Source organism: Plectropomus leopardus, chromosome 10 (assembly GCF_026936395.1).
Source record: "Plectropomus leopardus strain MGB_pleo_1.0 chromosome 10, ASM2693639v1, whole genome shotgun sequence".
In the NCBI taxonomy this organism is placed as follows: domain Eukaryota; kingdom Metazoa; phylum Chordata; class Actinopteri; order Perciformes; family Serranidae; genus Plectropomus; species Plectropomus leopardus.
This window is the reverse complement of record NC_142185.1, coordinates 8,019,006-8,032,373: the sequence shown is the minus strand read 5'-3', so window position 1 is coordinate 8,032,373 and position 13,368 is coordinate 8,019,006. Positions and strand designations below refer to the sequence as shown.

The window sequence follows — 13,368 nt, the reverse complement described above, 5'->3', positions numbered from 1 at the left end:
GAAATCAAGCCAATTTGCTGAAGTTTCAAGGGGTGAAAGGCATCTGAAAGCAGCACAAGGAATGTGCTGCTCAACACTGTGCACCACCTGGGTTGGGAGGAAGCTAATGTTGGGTAACTAGCCATGCTGCTCATTTAGAGACTACAGCCAGTAATGGTGTCAAGGTGGCAGAACATGTTACTGATGAAATACTGTGCCCACCCTACGGTCTTCCCCCACGCCGCTCCAGTGAGTAAGCAGCTTCATTTTGAGCTGCAAAACCCTTTTAGAATCATTAACTATATTAGCACCATTAGCTATGCTGATATTACAGTGTTACGGTGGTAACAGAGCGAACAGTGATAACATAGTCAACAATGCTAAAAAGGTTTTTATGACATAAAATTGAGCTACTTCCGAGCAACCTGGGGGAAGACAGGAGCATGAGCATGATCTTTTTACAGATACGATGTTGGGTCAAGACATTGGGACGATGTGCGGAAATCGCCGAATGAGTGGCGCTGCTAGCTGTCTAGCTTCTACCAGACCCATGTGGTGTGCAGTGCAGCAAAATGAAGAGTAGCAATATTAAATTATAGACCAACATGTGTTACCAGTTAAATATACCAATTGACAGTTAAGTGCTGACATCCCTCCCCAGAACCAAGGCAGATCTGTAGTTAGTACTGTTGGTTTATTTTTAAATCACTGAGACTGTACTACCAACTGCGGCAGTGATTAAGTTGGAGATCCCAGCTTGGCAGACAGTGTCAAACTCCATTATCCTCACGTGGCAGCTCACTCTACACAGACAAACACATGCGTCAGTGTTACAGGCAGCTTGTTTGATTATGCCAGCTTGTTTTTAGAATCAGAATCACATTAATAAACATCCATCTCTTACCACTTGTTGAAGGACGACACACACTAAGGTGATATTTACACGCTCCATCAATGTGGCAGCAGCTGTATCATCCAAGGTTTCTTGTAACATCTAACACAAATGCCAATTCAGTTGCAAGAAGCGCATACACAGACACACACACACACACACAATGAGCTGTAAGTCTTTCACAACAAATCGAGATGGTAATTTCTTATAGTGAAAGGCTGCTGCTCATATTTAGGGCATGAAAGCTAAAAGAAAGTCTTAATTTAAGTATGCAATGAGCTATGAGATCTAAATTTGCCTTTTGTCTTCAGGTTCCAGCAAAACCGCTGCTTCCACGGATGAAATCCAATGACGCAGGGAAGATCTGTGTGGTCATTGATTTGGATGAAACACTAGTCCATAGTTCATTTAAGGTAAGCTGGTCTGCGTGACCTAATTTCTCACATATGTATATTTTGTGATCTATGGGGAGAGAGAAAAAGGAGAGCAACCTCTAGCAGACAGTTATCCAAAAGAGATGATTAAACCATTAGTTCATCCAAAATCCTCCTACATCATCCATCCAAATACCTTGCGTAACTATGTGTAGAATACTTACGTGGTTTCAACACTATTCAAATAATGGTGTCAGCTTTAATTAGTTGAAAAATTAGACTGCACTGGTTAGAATATCGTCGATTCATCTCAGTGTTTTTGAGTTGGATCTCTGTAAGTCGGGGATAGAGTCATGCAGTGTTGTTTGCTGCAATTTGATTTAAAAGTTTTCTTATGATTTAAAAATGTTACTTCACAGGTATTAATATTTTCCTCCTTTGATTTCTTAAAATAAATGCAGATAATTATCATGAAAAGTAAGATTATGTCTGTAATTCTGACCGGAGTTTATAGCTTATAACTGTGTGCATTGTTAATTGGCATAGTGCTGGTTTGTGCCCGTTGGGTTTCCACTCCAGTTCAATTTGGCACGTCTTATATGCACTTATAGCACTAACTTCTTGGAGTTTTTAATTCAACTGTGAGGTTACCAGGGAAACAGTGGAGATGTCCCAATCAAAAAAACACAATGTATAATCCCCCATAAAATCATAACTTGCCACTTTAACACTATTGTTAAAAACAAACAAGATATAATGTGTTATTCAGTCAGCTTTGCCCAGCTGGTCACCAACATTGTTAGACACTGATATTTGATCAAATTTGGGTTGTGACGTTGGGTGATTAAAATGTGAGACGTCTAATGGCAATGTATATTTGACCAGAACACTGACAACAGATGAGGACAATATTTTTTTGCTTTAAAGTTGTGTTGTTAAGTAACCAAAATCAAACATATTTCATTGTAATATAGAATGAAGACATTTAATTGTGAGGTATGGAGAACAAAACCCAACATCTGCACATCGTTAACATGTCAACATCCACACAACATGAAATTTTAACATTATTTGACATTTAAGATATTGCCAACCTGATTTTCATTCCGAAATTCAACGTCCGACATTCAACATCCAAAATCCAACGACATACTGACATCTGATTCTGGTAAGGAAAAGATGCTGGGAGCCAGGCTAGCTGGTTCTTGCATTATGATATGACAGTGGTATTAATCTTCTCATATAACTCTAACCAAGAAAGAGTATAACTATTTTTTTTAAAGTGTTGAGCTACCTCTTTAAGTGAGATTTACCAAGGTGTTCAGATGTTGACAAACATGTCTTCAGTCACCGTGGCACAATGAAGCTCATTAAAATTTACTTAAGAGCTTGTTAGTTACAGTCCAAAAGCAGTTGTTCACTTTGAGTTTATGTCTTCATTACCATTCTAAGCACATAAGCTTCATCCAAAAAGGGTTTTTGCACTAAGTGTAATAATCTAAGTGGGAACAGTGGTGCACGCTGGGTAACTATAATTGTTTTATCACTGAAAAAACTTTATTGCAAATGTATGAATTTGAAAAATATTTCATTATATTTAAACCTAAAAAAAAATAACTCACTTCCATCCAAATTAGCTGAGTCATTTACCACCTGTTTCATTTGCACTAAATTACATTTATACATTTTTATACCTGTGACCTTTAATTATTTAAAGGTCATCAAGTATTCAAAAATAGCCCAAACCCCCTCATTAAGTATCCGCTGTTAGGCGTCTATGTTGACTGTCAAAGCAAACAATCTACTTGCCAAGGCGAAAATAGCAAAGGGATTTGCACTACATCATTTTGCATATTTTTAGGAGGCACATGATTTATTTTTATCGTAAAGTACCGGGCTCATGTGCCGCCTAAACATTAACCATATATTTTTATGATGCTCTGGTTACACGATGCAGACCACCACCACCTGCACCCTGAAATCCAAGTGAGATGTAAAGAAAGTCATTAAAATCTGATTTACAAGAATGATTAGTAGTTTGCTGAGGACACAGATATGTTTAGCTCTCAGTGGTAATATAATCCGAATATAGATGCTTTCAAATAACGTATTAAGTTTTACATTGTTTCTACAAATAACTGGCTTCCTTTGATCAGTCTGATACCTTTTAAGGTAGCATTGGGTGAACAAAGTGGTCAATGCCAAAAGTCAAGGCTCCCATGTCACGACAAATTATGTAATGAATGCCATGTGGTGTTTGGTCCTTCTCAGGTCACAGACTGTCCTAAAGGATGACACTGGATATTGCCACTAGCTATGTGTAAACAGGGTCAGACTCTGTGAACTCCATGTTTAACATAAGGTGGATAATAAACCTCATTATTACTTGACACACATGCTAAACATAGGTAACACAGTTTTGGTGTTGGTTGTAAGTGAAAGGTAGAGGATAGCCTGTGTGCTAAGAGACATTTTTTTTTACTCTTTGAATATAAAATATTGATATAACATGAAATACTGGATAAAATGAAACAAATGCACCTCTACCATAAAGTGCCCAATGGTGTACAACTCCTGAATACTAATAATGATTAATTCTATTACCCTTAAGTCATCCCAACAAAGTCAAACCGCCTGTCTAACTCCAGTAATATGTCACCAGTTTCTTAATAGTAATTTTTGCCTTTATAATAAAGAATCAGAAACTCATATATTTTATTGCTGGCCTTTAATGGTGTCATTTTGGACCAGAATTCAGATATGGGTCAAAGTTTGTAGTATAATATAGCAGAGCTTGGTATTAGACTTGGTATTAGAAGTTTAGAAGTTTTAACAATGTTTATTTTTAAAATAAACAAATGGCCTGAAAAAGTTTCACTAAAACTTCCTAACTTATACTAAAGTTTTCATGCTTGCTTAAGGTGGTTTTTGCCTTTGTTGAAGAAAAAGTTGATTCACTCAATGTGATATGGAAAAGGCCTCGCTGTATAAGTTCTGATGTAGCAAACATTTAACTCACATCACTGATAAGCTGTTTCCACAGAATCACTGAATTAAGTTGTCTTCATATCTGGACAGCATGCATGGCAAGTACTAGCTGACATGAAAGAACAATTAAAACTTGCTTGATTGAATTGCAACTTTTACTTGTTCTATGTTTAATGGAAGGTTATAGCCATGCAGAAAGTGTAGCCCAGTGTTTTCAACAGTGTGTTTATCCTTTCAGAGCTGATCAGATCAGATTGATGAATGAGAGGACCAGCTATTGCGAGCGAATGCAAACTTTTAGACCCAGCAGAATGAACGATTAAGTTTCACTTCAATGCGCCTAACTTCCTGATGCTCCGTCTGTGCCCAGAGGACACTCTGTGCTCCGAGAGTGTGGTGCAATAAATTACTGAATGGTATATGTTTCAGCAGCACTCCTAATGAGTGGTTCAGCTCCAAAAATAGAAAATCTATTTGTGGCAGCAGATGTTTTAATCGTGGCAGGCCGCCACAGATAAATGAATGTTCGGGAAACCCTGGTAGCCTACACTGCCCAATTCTGATGAAACTATGCTTTTCGAAGCTTAATACATTCACTCAAAACAGCTCACAAATAACACCAAATTTCCTACTATTTTTTAACGTATTTCAAAATGTTGCTCAAAATTTCTTGACAGTTGAATGGGAATATTACTAATGACAAATAAACCACATATGCAATAAAGCAGAAAACGCAATATACTAATTGAATTGGCTGAAGTAGCTGATATTCTTGAAAGTGTTTTTGGAAGTATGTTGTGATAGCAAGTATTTAGGTTAAGATAGTGACTATATCATTTAAAGTAGGATCAGAGTAGTCAGTGGTTACTGACGGAGAAGTGAGCCAACAACTCAAAGCAAGAGGCAGATAAAACCACAAGAAAAAAACAGCTGCCAATCCTGGACTTGTACTGGTGGTGATACAAAAATGCACTTTAGTACATATTCAGGCTGCTTTGAATGCTACACGTTTTTGTTCTTAGAAAAAAGTAACTTATTAATTAATTAATCAATTAATTAATAATTATTCTAATTAATTATTATTCAAATGAAAAATATTAAACTAAATTCAAACTTGCAGGATGGAACATAAACCAGCATCACTGTGCTTTAATTCTAACTTTTTGTTTCTGTTCTTGTTAACCTCGTTCCGTCCGACTTGCATTACCTCACAGTTTACCAATCTAGGTCATGCTGTGATGCCTCCTATAGAATATGCTTGGAGTGATACTAACATTTGAGAAGCATATATTAGACATGAGAACTGCCTCAATATATCATACATTTAATGACCCTTGTCACGTTCTGTGGGGCCCATATTTCAATGATGGAAGTGACAGATCCATATTATTTACAGTATTGTGTTATTTAAAAGATGCTGAGGTGACATCTTTGTGTCTATCTGACACGTTCTCCCTCCAGATTTGTCGCTATCACTCACATCTGTGTGGGAAAGTGTAGATTTCCCTTGGAGATTAAAATGAAAAGTATTATTTATTTTTAATCTAAGTGACCTAACATTTCTACTTTTGTTTTCAACAGCCAGTGAACAATGCTGATTTTATCATTCCAGTGGAAATTGATGGAACAGTTCATCAGGTAGGCACTTGATTTGCTTAAGTGACCATTTGCTACACTGTCATCTTAGTATATGTTGCTTCAGTCACATCACCACAAAGCAGAAAGTAGACATCATAGAAGTTACTAAAAGCTTAATAGACTTCCTGCATAAAGCCCTAAGCATTTGTTTAAAAAAAGCAGGATTGATTCGGACACCATTTAATGTGCACTGACCATTATTGTAGTGCATATATCACTCCCCAGTAACCAAAATCTGTGCTGTAATCTACCCAGGATAGTATGATACCTCAAGAACTCTCAAATACAAAAGGAAGAGATTAAAATTGAAAAACCCTCCATGGTTATTTTGCACTGGAAGCACTGTGCTAGCCCCCTGACAGTGCTGTAGCCCGTGCTGTTGATGGCTCCAAGCAGCAGGCGGCTATTTACGTGGCCTGACGAAATGAGGAAACCCTGGCAGGCTTCTCAGAAATCACTGGCCATCAATCTCGCTCTGTGGTGCATATTATGTCCCGCTCATTGGTGCGGGGGAATGGCAGTGACTATTCCCTGCAGGCGTCAAAGTGGTAACCGCAGTGTGTTGTGCTGGGCCTCCCAGAAGACAGAGGAGCTTTGTTGTCCAAAGGGCCTGGGTCTGTTTCAAGTAATCCAGGATAGGCTTGTTAAAGTGGGGAAAGCCTATTCGGGATGACTTGGTTCAGAAACAAGGCCGCCAGCATCTTAGTGGAAGTAGATATTAAGTCCTGTTGGAATGTTTACATGAAATGTTTTTGGAATAAAAATGATAGCTTTTGTGTTTTCTTTTTAATATGATGTCATTTGGGCAATACAGAATTATCAAAATTATCTCAATAAAGACATAACTGTCATGCTTAGAGACTGTTTTATATATATTTATGTATACATATATAAAAGAGAGAAAGATTATGTATTAAAATGGAAACAGAAAGTGGTAACTTTTTTTATTATCCCCCACCACCTTGCGTTTTCAAGTGGTATTATTGTTGGCGCTGCTGTCACAAAGACAACTGATCGCTTTCTGTTTTCCTTAGAGCTTAGCAACAGAGCTGGGTAGAGTTTTTAGTTACTTGGCTTTGTTGTTCCACTGTCCACCATTTGGATGCTACTGGGGATAGTCACTGCAAAGAACTTACATTGATACTGTGGTTGACGCACTTCCTATGTGTTGTAAATTAAACCTCCGTTTTCCAGTCAACATTTACTTTATAACATTAAGTTAAAGCAAACACCTTTACACAAGATTTGCTCTTTAAAAAGCCTAAATTTAGATTAGTCAGTTAGTTATATTCCAGCCTACATTTGTATGTGAGGCCCATGTGGGTAGTAAGTGGGCTGAATTCTTTCTATCTCGGGCCCACTTCAGAAAATCCACCCATTTGGGTAATTGGCGTGGGGCCATTATGGGACCCATTAACAATCCCATATAGGGCCTTTTTTTCAGCCTGTTTACTACCCACATGGACCACAAATACAAATTGTTGGGTGCTGATGTGTCTTCAGAATATCTTGAAGCACAGGTCAGAAGTACGATCACCATTTCCTTTATCTACATATTTTTACTTAAGTAGTTTGTGTTGCTGATCACATCCCTCATAAGTGAAGAATGTGGTACAACAACAACTGTGGATTTCATACTCCTATGCCTTCTGTGTCTCCACCCAGGTGTACGTGTTAAAGAGACCGCATGTTGACGAATTCCTCAAGAGGATGGGAGAATTGTTCGAGTGCGTTTTGTTCACCGCAAGCTTATCAAAGGTCAGATTGAAATTGTTATTCTCTGTTACTTACTGACTGTGATTTTTCAGGCCAGCATTTTGCAGACCGGTCAGACTTGATGTGATAAGTGACACCTGTTATAGAATAACTGGGAGTCCAGCCTCATATGGGTTTGATTTGTATGTGACCCACATAGAGCCCTCATACATAAAGATATATTTATGATACCTGTCAGGTGATTGCACGTTTTAACCTTTCACATTTACTTCGAACTGTGCTAACCTTAATTTAACTTTGTGAATCATCTCGTCGGTTGTGACTTCGTAACTCATTCATGCTTGATACTTTATGGTTGCTATGTTTGTCCAAAACACTTACAGATAGTAGTATCATGGGTACATTTTGTGTACGTCGTCTGAAATCAAATACTGATCTGCCGTCTTTTGAATTTAAAAAAAAATTTCCAACTTTAAATGTTGTATTTATCACTTTTCTATTACTGACACGTACAATAGGTTCATGCTCAAACTGTTCATTGAAATTCTATGCACATTGGTTGTAGGTCGGCATAGGCCATCATGTTCTAGTTTAACAAGCTTACTATTACAAATAATACATGCAAAAATAATATGTAAAGTACTACAACATTAACATACTAAATACTTAATGAAAAGGGTATAGATGGGCTCTGGTTTATTATCTGTGATAATCAGTTTATTTAGATAAACAATGGATCAAACAACTATGTGTATGTGTAAGTGACGACCCAAGAGACAATGAACCTCAAGGTCTATGGGGCATTTCAGTGTCCTCAAACTTATATTTTTGTTTTAGCTAGCTTTATTCGGTTCACCCCGATCAAAATTTTTGTGAAAAAGCTATTAAAAAACCCACTGCACATTACCAAACAACAAAGAGTAACTAGCAACCAAGGTGAAGCATTTAGCAGCCGAAGAGACAATTTTTTCTCTCTTGATGGGGTGGAGACCAAAAACAGAGATAAAAGAGAGTAAACAGTGGATTTATCATAATTTCTGCTGCCACTTTAGTACGCAGATCCTGTGTCTGACCTGTTGGACAAATGGGGGGCCTTCCGGAGCCGTCTCTTCCGAGAGTCGTGTGTCTTCCACAAAGGGAATTACGTAAAAGACCTGAGCCGTTTAGGAAGAGACCTCAACAAGGTCATCATCATTGATAACTCCCCAGCCTCCTACATCTTCCATCCCGACAACGCAGTATGCCATTTCTATTTCTTTCTCTACAATACACCAAATGCACAAAAATTTGTAATGTTCACTAAAATCATGTTTTAGAACAAGACTAATACAGTAAGTATATAATATTAAGAACTATGGAACATTGAAAAGCTCTTCTAATTCCACCACCTCTTGCTTCTTCAAACCTCCAGGTTCCTGTAGCTTCCTGGTTTGACGACATGTCAGACACCGAGCTCCTCGACCTTATCCCCTTCTTTGAGAGACTAAGCAAAGTGGATGACATCTATGATGTTCTCCAGCAGCAGAGGACTTCAAGTTAACAGAGGCAGGATATTAGGATGAAAATAATCACCAGCAGCTGTTGTCACGGGGCCACGGAGGCTGGTGGGCCACAGGCTCCACGCTGCTTCCAACTACAAGGACCACACTGCAAAAAATGCCTCTCATTTAATCTCGTATTCACACGGTATATTGCAAAACAAAACAAAAAAAGTGAAAAGCAATTTTCAGCAGGGTTTGGTACCAGTGAGAGATTTTTTTCTCCTTTTTTAAAAAAACTAGATAAAGCCTGAATATGAGATTCAATGACTGCAGTAGTTATCTTTTGCAGTGCAGCTAGTGTGTCGCTGTTGTCGTTACGTTGACAGCAGTGACCTAGTATGTAAGTATGCTGTAAACCTAGATTGTGTTAACAGTTGGTCAGTGCCATTCTACAAATGAGCCACGTCAGTCATTTTCATTTCAGCACAAGACTGTTCCTCAAGCCCCCGTAACTTACTTTTTTTTTGCTTAAAATGGCTGAATGTGTATGTAGTAAATATGAAAGCCCATGTCCATTACATGTGATGATAAAAAAGATCCTGCTATTCATTATGATAAGAAACTTTATTAAGAAAACTGACTTAGTATTTCAGACCAATGACCTATCACAAAATATTGATGGACTTTTTGCAAAAAGAAGAAAAAAAGAAAAGTAAACATTTCGAAATAATGACTTGTATCTTAGCTACCAAGGTACTTCAATTATTTTGAGAAAATTTCTTATCTCTTTGAGATTGTCATTATTTTGAGAAATAGCATGATGTTATTGTCACATTCTCGTGAAGGCAATATCTTGAGAACACCTTGAGGGAATTTTTTCACATTAGATACAAACCTTCACTTGGACTCAAGGATGGATTGATTAGATTTTGGTGGTCACAGGTCAAAGGTAAAGGACACTGTGACCTTGCATCTATCTCATTCTTGTAAATATGTTATCTCATGAACGCTTCAATGGAATTTCTTCAAATTTGGCACAAACGCCCACTTGGACTCAACAATGAACAATAATAATATATTTTTTGGCCATAAATCAAGAATTCATACCCTGATTATGACAAAAATCCACACAAATGTCCAATAGGATTAAATTAAGTTATTAATTTTTTTATATCCCATTTTTATATCCCATATCATTTTATATCCCAATTTACTGTCAGATCTGCTTGACTGGACCATGGAGGTAAACAAAGTCTTTCTTATCATAATGGCTTACGTGATCTTTTTTTTTCCCCATCACATTGGTGGAAGTGGGCTTCCATAATTAAAAGACAATCACTAAACTTAGATAATTTTCTTGTAATTATGTCTTTAACATTTCACTACAAAAGACATGGACTGTGCACTCGCTATGTCTTCGGAAAGCTTTGAACAAATAATTTTTGTTGGAGGAATTTGGCTCCAAAATGCACCGTACACTTAAGCTTTTGCATTTAGGCAGAAAAAAAATGGAACAGTAGTTGTGGGAAAATGTATCCTGAAATCCATTGCCATTGATTGAAATCCTTATTCACTACATTACGGATGACTGATAAGGTTGAATCACTAAATTCTAATGTTACTGGAATCTAATTGGTAATGTGTAGTAACCCTTTTATACCCTTTGTTTTATGCCCAGTCTTGTCAGAAAACACCTGCATCCTGGTGTACCTCATACATCTATACCAGCAACTCTGGTAGACATATAAAATGTGGATCAGGGTTAAAAAAACAGATTGACTGCTCAGTGATCGGACCTTCCACACACAATAATTTACTGCAGAAATGGTGAGATTATTTTTGTATATACAGTATAACAGGATTTTAAGCAATCATTTTAATTTGGTTTTTAATGTTATTTTACCTAATGTTATTTTATCTTTAGAGTTTTTTAGTTGAGTGGGCCACCTCAGCGCGTGGCCCATCAATCATGCAATACTGTTCATGTGTGCAGGAGGGGGCTTATCCCTGCCATGGCGACTTCAATAAGTTTGATGTTTGATTTGAAAGCACACTTTGATCGGTAAACTTGAATCCAAACTTTGATTTTTGTGTAAGACATTAAACTGTACTGCCGCATCGAGCTCCAAATACAGTTTTAATTGGGGAAACTGGCGTCTGACATGATCGAGCCCCGATTCACTTTAACTCAGTCTGAAGCGAGTGTGTATATTTGTATGTGTGCGTGTGGGTTTCAGTGTGATTGCGTCGGTGTGTACATTGGTTTCAGATTTTTGAAAAAACGAAGATGCTTTGACAATATGTGAAAAACCATAACCTGTCTTTAAATAATGATTTAACTTTTTTTTACTGTAAGCAACGAGAGTATTAACATTGTGACACAAGTTTAAAAAAAACAAAAAAACAAGTTGAGTTCTTAAATTGCTGCTGACAATTGTTAAAGATTGGAAAACGACTAGAGATATTTTTACCTTGCGTCAATAAAGCATGTTTTATTGAAACAGGTCATATTTCACTACAGTACTTTTTTCACATAGCTAACGTTCAACACAACATGGCAGAGGTGGAAACAAGTCAAATGGAAAAATGGAATATGGAAACAGATTTCATATGAAAACAACTATCATTCTCTGTTAAAGTTCAAACACAACACCCGCTCAGCAACAAAACTAGCATGCCCTGATTATCAATCAAGGTAATCAAGTAATTTCTTATCCTATTTCTTTCCTAAATTACCTGATTTTTGGCCCAATGTATTTACATTACAAGCCCTTTGCTGCAAGACAGAACTCTCCTCATTCAAACTTCTCATCAAATCTTAAAAAATGATTTCTATACAACAGACAAATGATGAAAAGAGATGTTAATTGTTGCTTGGATGATCTTTTCTAATATCTGAATTTGATATGGATAGATGGCTGTAATCAACTGGAAACTAATGTTGTGTTTCCTGTGTGGTAATACTGAGAACTAAGACTAAAAGTCACTGTCACAACAGCCACACAAAAACATGCTGTCAAATATGGGAAAATTACACAGAGTGCATATTAGGTTATATTGCATAATAAGTGGCACAACATGTAGTCTGTAAATCAGCCATGGTTAAAGATGCTGTATGTGTCAAAGCAGCCAACTGAAGTAGTGGAAAGGACCAAAATTGCATCTGTAGCAAAAAGTCATTTTTTAAACCTGGTGTGATGTCACTTTTCTTGTGGTGCTTTCAGATGCCCTTTACAAGGATTTAAACCTTTAAAGCAAGTTGGTGTGATTTCTTCAAAACAAAAAAAGACATTGACAAAAAGGCAATGAGCAACTTGGTAGGAAATGCTCCACAAAGTGCAAGAAATTAGTAGATTTAAAAAAATATTTTGAAAAGGCTAGGGAAAATGTCTAGTGAAAAAAGACAAAGAAAGAATCTAGGAAAAAAGTATTTACAATGATCATAATTACGTATTTAAAACTGTTACAGATTTATTATAGATTTTTTTAGAGAGTTCTCCAAGTTTTGTTTGTCTTGTTTGATTTTTCTTTTTTCTGTTTTTTCAATGTTTTATTTTTTATTTTTTCACTTATTTTCAGGTCATTTTCTTGTTCATTTTACTAAGTTCTTGCTCATTTTGGATAATTTCCTCTTTTAATATGTATTGCTTTTTTTCCCATATTTTGAAAGAAATCAAGCCAAATATACTGAGGTTTCAAAGGGTTTTAAAATGGCATTTTTTTTAAAATACCACAAGCACATGCACATTCAATGAGTATATGCAACTTGAACAAGATTTGGCTAAATATAAGATATAAGATGATTTTACATTTATTTGCTCTACATTAGCATCTGGCCTTTAACAGACTCTCATCTTTACATGTTTTGTGGTTGAATTGCATTCAAACTATGTAGAACTCGTAACTTTCCACTTGTTCAATCTTTACAGTATTCAAATCAGATTTATTGGCACAGATACACATTCAGCCTAAACATCAGATCACTTGCACACATTATTTACATCCAAACTGCAATTTGTATTATGATAAAGGAGGTGTTGCAAATGTATTCACACACTGACTATGACATTCTTATGTGAACAGAAATTCTCAAAGGCGAGTTACTGAAAGAAAATCCACTCCCTGAAATAACTGAACTGCATGAAAATCCATCACAACCCTGTTTAAACCAATTTTATAGACATACTGTTTGTAGAATATAGAAGCAATGTCAATGTTACAATTAAAAAGCATCAATACAAAAATCAATCAATCCCTGTCAATAGGCGATGACAGATAGAAGATGTCACTCACGGATCAC

General features: G+C 36.7%; 2 protein-coding genes across 14 annotated transcripts in view; one reads left to right on the top strand and one right to left on the bottom strand.

Annotated features, from left to right (window-relative positions):
* LOC121949393 (carboxy-terminal domain RNA polymerase II polypeptide A small phosphatase 1-like) overlaps positions 1–11,573 on the top strand; it is a 26,663-nt gene extending 15,090 nt beyond the window's left edge. For both annotated transcript variants that reach the window (XM_042495066.2, XM_088082988.1), the window contains 5 exons: positions 1,183–1,284; positions 5,815–5,871; positions 7,537–7,629; positions 8,640–8,825; positions 8,999–11,573. In XM_042495066.2, the coding sequence (XP_042351000.1) occupies positions 1,183–1,284; positions 5,815–5,871; positions 7,537–7,629; positions 8,640–8,825; positions 8,999–9,127 (567 nt within the window). In that variant the 3' untranslated portion in view covers positions 9,128–11,573. The remainder of the gene's footprint in view (positions 1–1,182; positions 1,285–5,814; positions 5,872–7,536; positions 7,630–8,639; positions 8,826–8,998) is intronic.
* obsl1b (obscurin like cytoskeletal adaptor 1b) overlaps positions 11,533–13,368 on the bottom strand; it is a 43,053-nt gene continuing 41,217 nt past the window's right edge. For all 12 annotated transcript variants that reach the window (XM_088082976.1, XM_088082975.1, XM_088082980.1 and 9 more), the window contains one exon: positions 11,533–13,368. In XM_088082976.1, the coding sequence (XP_087939102.1) occupies positions 13,365–13,368 (4 nt within the window). In that variant the 3' untranslated portion in view covers positions 11,533–13,364.